The sequence below is a fragment of the Etheostoma spectabile genome, chromosome 12 (assembly GCF_008692095.1).
Source record: "Etheostoma spectabile isolate EspeVRDwgs_2016 chromosome 12, UIUC_Espe_1.0, whole genome shotgun sequence".
In the NCBI taxonomy this organism is placed as follows: domain Eukaryota; kingdom Metazoa; phylum Chordata; class Actinopteri; order Perciformes; family Percidae; genus Etheostoma; species Etheostoma spectabile.
The window spans coordinates 4,420,366-4,431,427 of NC_045744.1; the positions used below are offsets into that span (position 1 = coordinate 4,420,366).

The 11,062-nt window shown below is 41.3% G+C and overlaps 1 protein-coding gene across 1 annotated transcript in view; it reads right to left on the reverse strand.

The window, feature by feature from the left end:
• The window catches only part of ece2a (endothelin converting enzyme 2a), a 122,569-nt gene extending 111,716 nt beyond the window's left edge, over positions 1–10,853 (reverse strand). Inside the window, exons 1-2 of the mRNA XM_032531748.1 lie at positions 10,542–10,853; positions 9,203–9,367 (exon numbers count right to left, since the gene is read on the reverse strand). Coding sequence (XP_032387639.1) covers positions 9,203–9,362 — 160 coding nt within the window. The 5' untranslated portion in view covers positions 9,363–9,367; positions 10,542–10,853. The remainder of the gene's footprint in view (positions 1–9,202; positions 9,368–10,541) is intronic.
• Positions 10,854–11,062: the final 209 nt, after the last annotated feature.

An 11,062-nucleotide genomic window follows, 5' to 3' on the forward strand; every position in this document is an offset into this window, starting at 1 on the left:
GCCTCTCCTGTACTGACTGCTGCATGGCGAGGGCTCCCTGAAAACTGCCAATCCCGACGCTGAGAAAAGGGGAGGGTAGGGAGGAGCGAGCAAAAGCGAGAGAGAGAGAGAGAGCAGAAGGGAGAGAATTGGGAGTAGGAAACCATCCGCTTCAAAATACACTCGCCTCCACCTCCTCTGTTCCTCAATCATTCATTCAACCCACCCTCCATTCACACAACACACCTCATCTACTGCGGTTTTGTTTCAGCTGCAGATGTTTCAACCCATCTAGCAACAGACAGACAATGCAGTGATGTACAGAATTTTGTATGCATCGACTGTGTGTGTGTGTGTGTGATTGTGAGTAATTTCCCTCCAGTTGAGGACACTGCAGACTAAACAACCTCTACTGCCTTTGTTAGTCAAGCAGCTCCATTCATCTCTGCACTACCTTGTTCCTGACAAACTGTTAAATCATAAACACAATATCACTACCTCATTGCTGCTCATTATTACCCAACAAGACATCCATCACTGCAAGACACAAACATTTAAAACTTATCAGACACTGTCAGGGCCTTTGGGAACATGCAATCCCTTCAAAATTAGGCCACTGATAAATACATACAACCAATATATTCCTTGAACGCCACTGTGAATAAGCTGTTTGGCAACGGCCAACACAAACTGGGGAAGTGACAGGGAAGACAGAGCTGATACAAGCCTATCTGATCAGACATGCTCCGCCTCCATAAGCCACAGGAAGGAAGGGCTGCAATCGATAAAAGGAGGGGCAAGCGTTAAAATGGCCAAGGCCCTCAGTCCTGTTATTCCTCTGAAAGCTGTCTTTTCCTCAAAACCTTTTAGTGTTGTTTTTCCAAGCACATGGAGGAGGTGTGTGCATGCATGTGCTTTGGTTTCTGTAGCTCAAAAGCAGGCAGGAGAGGAAGCCGACAAAAAAAAACAATATGGAAAGTAACGGAATAATAATACAGAATACAATAACAATAGTGTGAATGCTGACTAGAAAATGCATTTCCTGCAGTGTGAATGCTGATGAGCTTGCCTGTGCAGAGAGTGGGAGACATGATAGGAGGATGAGCTGGACGGAGAAAATAGAGCGGAGGATAAGTGAAAAAATGAGGTGATGAGGGAAGAGAGGGGAAAAATGAGGGATGATTCCCATGAGCAACAGCATATCTGATATCAGCTGGGTCTTCTGACAGCTGCCAACACATAACTCCTGACTTCAAATCTCTTCCACTCTACCCCCATGTTTTCTGTGTTGCAGTGACTTTCCATCCCATCAGCATTTTGGGTCTGTGTGTGTGTGTGTGCGTGTGTGTGCATTTCTAGGAAAAGGATGTGAGAGGACTGTGACCCCATCTTCCCGTTAACACTAAAAATCCTCCTGCTCAGCCTATATGTCCTCCAGTTCGACATGTACTGCATAGGTTTACAAACTAACAGTACACTCATGTACATGGGTTAGCTTCTTCCCAGTGCACACAACGATAAGGACACATAGGTACACAAACATGAAACTGCATGTCTGACCTGCAGAATCTTCCAGCATGAGGTAGGAGCACAGCTTTCCCAAGCTACGGTAATAATTATGTCTATTACATATATAAACGTAACGTAAATGTAATATTGCAATATCATACTTAAAACTAGAAAATGCATTTCCTGCAGAAAATGCGTGGGAATGCTGAATGGATGAGTTGCTAATGCAAAACTTGATGAATAGCTTAAATCTGTTAGAAAAAGTAGAATACCACCATTAATGTAAAAAAAAAAGATCTGGCGTAATTTAAAAAAAATTGAAATGCTAAAGCTAAACTGCTTAAGCCTAATATTTAAAAAAATAAAGTGGAAATAGTAGAAAGAAAGTTGAAGTCCCATCACCTGCTGAAAGAGCTGAAGATTTTAAAAGTTGAATGGTTTAGCTGAACCTATGCAGAAGATACGGACAACCAAAAACATATGGAAGATTAAATAATTAAAATAAATCAAATGCTAAAGCTAAACTGGATGAATAGCTTAAATCAGAAAGAAGAAGTAGGAATGGTTTTAATTAAGTTGAATAACACCACTAATTAAATTATTAGCAAATTAGAATACACTGCCCGGCGTGTACAGATATGATACTTATATCATATTAATAGTAGGGTTTTTTTTACGTGAATGTAAGGGTCTGGAGCTTTACTTTGTTGAAAATACTGCATCGTCCAACACAATTCTACGTGTGAGAACATTGACAAACACATGGACCCAGATAAATAAAGTAAATTATTTAAAAAAATGCTAAAGCTAAACTGGATTACTGGTTAAAATGTGTAAGAAGAAGGTGAAGTTGTAAGAAATGTGGAAAAGTGATAATTGTTCTAATTAAAATCAACGTCTTGAATGATAGCCATAGAGTATGAAAGTTGTAGATGTTGTAGTGCGAGCGAGCGACATCCGACATTCCTAATTTCTGCTTTTCCAATTTAAAGATTAGGTATAATTTCCTGTAAATGAGGTTTATTGAACATAAATAACAAATAAGTCAGTGTTACGTAGTGTTGACAACTTCAAAAAAGTGGCAAACATTGAAAAAAAGCGTCAAAAGTGTTGAAAAAGGGACAAAAACTCAAGAAAAACTTAAAAACATTGATAAGACGTCAACAAAAGTGTTGTTTTTGATCACTTTTGATTTCATTTTGACGGGAAGACAACACAAGGGTGAATAGCTGAACGTATGCAGAAGAGACGGACGACCAAAGAACGTGGAACAGCATTCCCACAAATGTAACACAGAAACAGTAGCAGTGGCTGAGAGATACTCGAGAAATGTGCAAGCCTTTACTGGGATGCCAATTTGTGAATGAGCCGTAGCTCAACAAAATAGCCTAGCAACAGCTGGACTGTCCTATAGAAAGTGTAGCTCCCACAGATCTCAGCTATATGTAGATGGACATGCTCCGGGCACACATGTGGACGTCTTTGATACCAAATACTGACAAGTAAGCAAAGGGGAGGACAGGGATGGCATAAGTTAGGCAATGGGTGACAAGGAAAAGGGGTGGGGGTGGGGGGGGGGGGGGGGGGGGGGGGGGGGGGGGGGAGAAGACGATGGGTGTGAGGAATGAATGAATGAGCAAGATTAGGCAGAGAAGGTGACAGAGAGAAGACTTTATATTGTTGTTAGCATTGGTAATGGTTATTATTAAAAGGCGTAATATCTTTGTTGTTAGGGCACTGGGCCATACATAGTCACACAACAGCTGACTAAACAGTCGCTCCCATGGTATTTCTGGATCCCGTTGCCAATGAACACCGCATACACCACCCCCAGGAGCTGGAGGAACCTAGAAAATGGCAGGACAATGATGTCACTGGGTGAACTAAATAGAGGCAGCAATCCAAGACATTTAGGGAAGGTAAAACACACTCTTTCAGTAGATTACACATGCAATGGGGCTGCACAAAAAGAAATTTCCAATATCAATTAACCTTGCTGATTATACTCCTGATTAATCAGTTGTATCAAATATTAGAAAAGAGTGCCTATTAAAGATGCCCAAAAGGGGTCAAGTGATGACGGCCTAGGAGACGGACGGTTTTTCAGGTGCTCCACCAACACCCTCCATCTATGTTGCATTCTCTCTTAAATCACGTTGTCTTCTTACAATGCCAGTGCAGTAGTATGACTCTTGAACGCTTCTGGACAAAACAACACCAAACAATGCCAAAGGGAAAGATTAAGCCGCGACAGCCAAATATCAGCATTGGATATGGACATGGCAGCGAGCATGGTGAAGACAGTGAGGAGGCAGAACTTGAACCCGGAATCGCTAAAGCGCTGGATTTGATGACCACTAAACTAATGGCTGCTATTGACAACAAACTCAACCCTCTGGCTGAAAACGGTTCTGGAGAGGACAGTGCAGATTTGAGTCACACATGTGTGACTTGGCGAAAAGTAGCATATAAGATGCTAACGAGAGACTTCTGTAATGTCAATACAGTAAAAATTGGCCTAATTAACGAAGTTGGTTCACTGCTGGCTACAAGTTAGCATCAAAAACAACAACGGCTCTCACTGGAATGGCGTTTTGAGCTAACGTTAGCAGTCAAACAATCATAGATAGCTAGAACGTTTTTGAAACGACTGCTAGCTTAGCTACAAGTTAGCCTTACACACAACAAAGGCCGTCAGTTGAATGGCGTTTAGAGCTAACGTTAGCAATCAAACACTCATAGCTAGATAGCTACAACGTTTTTTAAATGATTTTCATCTTCTGTTATTTGTCATGAGAAAAGTTTATTATTTCATGGATTTCACAATTTCACAGTTATGTCATAAACCGTTTAAATCTGCACTCGACTCACATTGGGCAGTGACACGGTCTCATAATATCGAGCTGAAGAAGGCTAGTGGCCGCTTGGATGAAGCAGACGCTAGGATGCTACAGTTTGAGACCGCTAACGAGCCGAAAGCTAATCAAATAGCAGCTTTGGAGAGAAAAGTAGAATCCCTCTCTGACCATATAGATGAATTGGAAAACAGAGGGCGGCGGATCTTCAACCTGCCCAAGAATATGGAGAGGAGTAGTGCTTTGGACTTCTTTGAACACTGGGGACCGGATTTTCTTGCCATGGATGCTAAGGTTCGATGCGTTCCCGGACAAGCACAGACTGATGGAAGCAGTACGGCGTAGATCAGAAGACGGGGATATTATTATGAAGGGAAGGAATAAATCCTTCTACCATGACCTGTCCGCCGCAGTACTTTGTAAACCGAAAGAGTTTAATAAAGCCAAACAACATCTCAGACAAGTCGGTGCTGATTACTCCATGCTCCTCCCTGCAAAGTTACAAGTGTCACTGAACGGCACTAAGAAAACCTTCCTCTCCCCGACATCATACAAGAGCTAATTTTGGCCACTCGGTCATGTTTATTGGGGACTATACTCTTTTATGATACATCTTACATCCATGTGAATGCTTCTTCGTCATCATAATGTGCATTAAGGTGTCCCCATTGCTTAATTATACACCAATGTTCATTCAAGGGAAGTCCAGCGAGTTCAATAGTAGTAGATGATTCACATTTAGAGGCTTATAAGATGAAAACTTTTGGTTATCATGTAGTAATTAGGTGTTGCGGTGGACCCCGGCCAACTGGGTTATGTCATTTTTTCTCTTTTCTGTTTTTTCCTTTAACATGTCTAGTTTTCTACTGTTATGGTTCCATTTGTTCCGGTTCTCTCCCACATTCAGTGTGTCATGTCGATATATTCAGGTTATCCCAACAAAAAATGTCAGGGAGTGATGCAGACGTTTGCTCCTATATCAATAACAATGAGATGCAACTGAAAGCTCCGGAAAACGATTGTCGGAGGTCATTATGCAACCAAGATGTTTGTGTTAACTACCATTTTAAGGTCAAGAATGAGCTTTTGCACTCAAAGACTTTCAGCTTCCTTTCGTAAAGGACAAGAAGTAGCAGCATGTTCACATTTGAGAGCCAGCTACCAGCAAATTATTTTGACATTTCTGCTCAGAAGCGACTTAAATGATAATCAATTTCAAATGTTTGCGCATTAAAATTCTGTGACTCATCGGTTAATCAACTAATTGTTTCACCTTTAATGTGGCGCATTAAATGTAAATACATACTTGAACACACGTATAAAAAGGTTACCAATGAAACAACCACACAAAACCAGCGGCCAGCCTTTTAACCAACATTAATAGACATGCAGCAAACCCATAACTTCAAACTTTAACAAAAATTGTAATGTGTGTGTCCAGTTCTGAAAATGTTTCAGTAATAAGTGTTTTCCTTAATAACCTTTTGCACATAAATAACCAAAACACCCCCCCCCCCCCCCCCCCCCCCCCCCCACACACACACACACACACACAGTGTATTATGCGTCATGCCCTCTTCACCAGGTGCACAAATGTTAACATGTAGACAAAATGGTAGGCAGATGGAAACTCCCAGGACACCGCCTTACACACACACACACACACACATCTCAGCCCCACTCGCTGCTATAGAACAGAGTCATTACATCATCAGCCCTCGCCTTGGGGACCGAGGCATGAGCGCTGTCCACTTGGGAGACGTGGGATCATTACATCACCGGCAGCAGCCCGGAGCAAGCAGTGAAAGCGGGAGCCGTGGCTGCGTGCGGCACAGGCAGGAACTGGACCGTGTGAGCCGTTCATCGCTAATGCTCGGTAATGTTGCTAACAGACATACGGGTCAGGTGGAGGGTCAGGGACTGCTTGACGCAATGCTGTGACACACACCACCCCAGGCCTTCAGCATGGTTATGTCATATTATGGTGAGCCCCACACAGTGCTTTGAAAACAATATTAGGGCTACAAATAACCATTATTTTCACTGTTGATTTTTTTTTTTTTTAATAATCGATTAGTTGGTTGGTCTATAAAATGTCAGAATATAGGGGAAAATGTTGATTAGTGCTTTCCTAAAGACCAATATAGAAAAATACATATACCATAGACCAGTTTTGATATTTTAAATATCTTCCATTGAGTATTTAGCAGCAGTATGATGTACAGTATGTGAGATTGGCTCAAAATCAAGTTTGTTATAATGAAGAAATATTATCATGTGCAACTTTGTGCCACAGCCAATTATGAGTTATGTGTTTCAAGGATGGCGTTGGATACTCAACACTCATAACTTTTTATGGGATTTGTTGACAATAAGAAAAATATAGAATGCCACAAAGAATAAATAAGGCAATTTTCTGGATATAGACTGTTACCTGACTTATCTTTAAGAACTATCAGAAATCTTAAACCATCTTCTAATGCTGCCATAAAGTTGGTAAGTGATTTCTCTATTGATTGAAACATAATATAGAGAGATTACACTGTGTGATCATGCATGCTTATTGCTTGCAATATTTATTTTCATTTCAGACTATCGCAAAGCTGTTGAAATAGCAGCAGTATCGGTCTTCCCATCTAGACTTTAACCACATGCAGTCCTGAGTAGGAGTTCAAGACAAAGAAAGACTAATACTGAAAGGCAGAAGTGGAGCAGGAACAGTGTGATGGTGAAGCCAGTCTCTCCAGAGTTTTAGAAACATGTAAATAAAGCCTGAGGATGTCAGCAAAACACATGTATCAAACTGTACAGATAAACGGAGGAAGAAGAAGAAAGACAAAACTGTCATCAGCATATAGCAAATCCGTCCAGCTCTCCCCCATATATGCATGGCTCCCTCCATTGTATACCTTCTCTCTGGGCTGTATCTTAATGGAAACCCCCGCCATCTGAGACAGTTAACTGGCCCAAACTTGATTAGTTATTTACCTCCCCTCCATCTCTCTTTCCTTTATCCACCCATCACACACACACATACAAACTCAAGTCTTCCTTTACATCTTCCCTCCTCTCTACCACATTATGCCCCGCTCCCCCTTTAAGGATGGTAATTAAGTGTGTCATTTTTATACGAGAGACTATGGTCTCTTTTGGATTTACAGAGCAGGCGTTTGTCCAAGCGTGGTGATATCTAAGTGCTTTTGAGGGCTATTCATATCTCCACATCTCAGGCTTCCCTACATAGCTGCTCCTCTGTGCATTTGTACGGCAACACGTGCTGGTGACAGAAACGTGTGTTGGAGAGATAGAGCAATAGAAACAGAGAGAGAGAGAGAGAGAGAGCGATATGCCCTCAAAGATGAGAACTCTCAAGCCATATAATGGCTCAAAAGTGCTCTGCCCTGGTGCTTTGAACTTTAACAAACCTCCCCTAACAAAGCCCACACACACACACACACACACACAACTGAGTATGCATAAACAAGGCTCGAATCAGAAAGGAACGGACCACCACAGCCATCTATGCTTCTGTGGGGGTATAACTGGTCCAAGAAAACTATGAAACTGGCACGTCAGCCTTCATATATCTACGTTTAACTCATCCTGATGATAAAGCATGACTACAATGATGCCATGCAACTTACTGCATGTTATCAGCAGTGACTACATCAACCTCTGGGAACAACTTGCTTGTTTTTCATGATTAAGTAGATAAAACAAATCAAATTAAGAACTACTGTAATACACAGGTCCATAGCTGGGCACTCTTTATCAATATCAGTAGGTAAATAACAAATGAATACACAAAATGACGAATGGATGCAGTCTTACTCTGGATTAAATTAAATAGTCAACCAAGAGGAAACCAATGAAGAATTTGTGTTTATAGCTTATTTCGAGCAGCTCCAATTCACATACAGGTCTGCTCTACGTCCGGGGGCCACGCTCAAGCTGTTAACGTGTTTTAGGGAGCAGCTTGGCCATTTAAAATAAAAACGTTTCGCAGGTAGGGAGTGCAAGAGAAGTGGGTTTATTTTTAAGGGAACACTGACATCTTGTGGACACATTTCAAAATTCCCCTCCAAAACCCAGGGGAGTCCAGTTTCTTAAGCAATAAAGTGTGGCTTCTGGGACGCCTAAGTAGCTCACCTGGTTGAGCGTGCGCCCTATGGTCCCCTATGTTCCTTTCCGCAGTGGCCGTGAGTTTGATTCCAACCTACGGCCCTTTTCGGCTATTTTAATTCCAAAGGCCAAGGGAACTTTATCAGGATGCATAGTATCCTGATCCATGAAATAACTGGCCTTGGAAAATATAAATATGGGAATTTAACATAGGGGGGTGTATACTTATGCCCCCTGTATTTTAAGGAAGAACGTTTATTTATTTACAATACATTATTCATTCACAAAGAACATTGGTGTCCTTAAAAGGTTGAATTATCCTAATGTTTTTAATTAAGGCATTAAGATCTATTTCCAAGAGATGGTTTTTATTATTCTTTGTAATCAACTCTTTAGCATGGGTGCGCAAAATTTCTCAAGCCACTGTGTGTGTGTGTGTGTGTGTATATTTATATATATTTTTATTTTTTTACATAAAAGTATATTGTTTGCTAATTCTACACCACCTTCAGTTCTATACAAATTGATGCCTTAAACAATTAGAACTAACGTACACTTGATGCTAATGATAGCATTGGCAACCATAAAAGGTAGAAGAATGACAGGGGGGGGGTTGAGTCCCCTGCTTGACTCAACTAGGGGACCCCTAATTTACCAGAAAGCCCCCAAATGTTGCCAATATGTTCTGACCGAGTGAATCTGTGTGTGGTGAATCAGAATGACATGAGACTACTAACCAAGTATCAGAATAGAGTCTTCTTTGTGGACGTGCTCTTCCAGAAGGTGCTGGAATTTGGAGAATCTGCCCAACCAATCGTAACTCTGCTCCGTCTTGTATCTTTCATCCCAGTAGTCGACGTCTTTGTACCTGGAGTTGTCATCCGGCAGGTAGTCCATGCTCTCTGTGACATGGAAATGTGAGAAGAAAGATAAAGTATCAAAGTAGTATCCATTTCAGAAAAGAACACTTTTAACTGCCTTTATTTAGGGCGGAACAATTAACCGTTTTCAGATGGAAAGTTAGTGTGAAAACCACGATTAATCAAATGTGAAATAGTTATGTGAATGTTTAGTCGAACAGTTTTGATTTCTCTTTTCATTTTCATATGTACTATTTTTTCATAACTCTGGAATGTTACATAACACATTGTTTTGTATCAGTTTATATATCGTGATCGTAGAAGCTGCAATACGTAGCTAAATCGCAATATCTGGTAGGAAAATTGCAATTAGATTGTATCCTCAAACCGTTGAACCCTACGACGTTGACTTGATTTGACCCAGGAAACATCATGACATGTCACGTCATATGCTCTATTAGTCTTGACTTTTCCCTCCCCGTCACCTCCTGGCTGTTAAAAGCTTGAAGTGACTCAGGGTTACTTGTTTTTAGGCGCTGCCATAAATTGAGAGTTCATTTATTAGTAGAAATGTTTAGGAAAAACTGGTGCAGGCCGATAACATGGAGCCAATACCCTTTACTTTGTTGTTACAGTTCCATTAATTTCAGACAGGCAGACACACACACACACACACACTGACACAGACACAGACAGACATAGACACAGACAGACATTGACACAGACATAGACACAGACAGACAGACAGACATAGAGACAGTCAGACATAGACAGACATGGACAGAGAGACATAGATACATACACTGACAAAGAAAGACATAGACACAGACAGACACTGACACAGACAGACATTGACATGGAAAGACATAGACATGGAAAGACATAGACATGGAAAGACATAGACATGGAAAGACATAGACACGGAAAGACATAGAAACAGAAAGACATAGACACAGACATAGACACAGACAGACAGACACTGACAGACATGGACACAGACACACAGACAGACATGGACACATACACTGACACAGACAGAGAGACAGAGACAGAGACAGAGAGAGAGAGAGAGAGAGAGAGAGACACACGCACACGCACACGCGCACATCACACTCTCTCTCTCACACCACACACACACACAACACCACACACACACACACACACACACACACACACACACACACACACACACACAAAATGGGCTTTGGCTACTTACGAATTCCTCGTTAAAGCCACTGGCTGTGTAATCAGTAAACACGCACGGAGCCCACGTGTTGTAGTTTCCCAGCATGGAAGTGCCACACACCGTGTAGGTACACTCACTGCAGACGCATCTACATCCACAACACAATAAATATTAATGACAAGTCGCAGTGAGTCGTATTTTCCCCTCCCGCTTGATCCTACTTCTAAAATAATTTTCGAAGTGAGTCTAAAAGCTGCAGAGTCCTTTAATAACTTATCAGTTTTGAAAATACGCCGGTATTTCCTTGTTGATGTTTTCTTCTTCTTTCCCGCGGTTATTTTTTTCGGTGCATACCGCCACCTACCGTACCGGAGTATTTAGAACAGGCTCGAATTTACATCAGTCTGTGATAATGAAATACCATAAATAAATAAAGTTGCTTATTCAAATATATTTTACCCCACCATTTTGCCTCACTGTGTTTCTCCTCATACCCATAGACTAATATTAATATCCAATCTATGCTCATACCCCTTCCAATTCCCATCCTT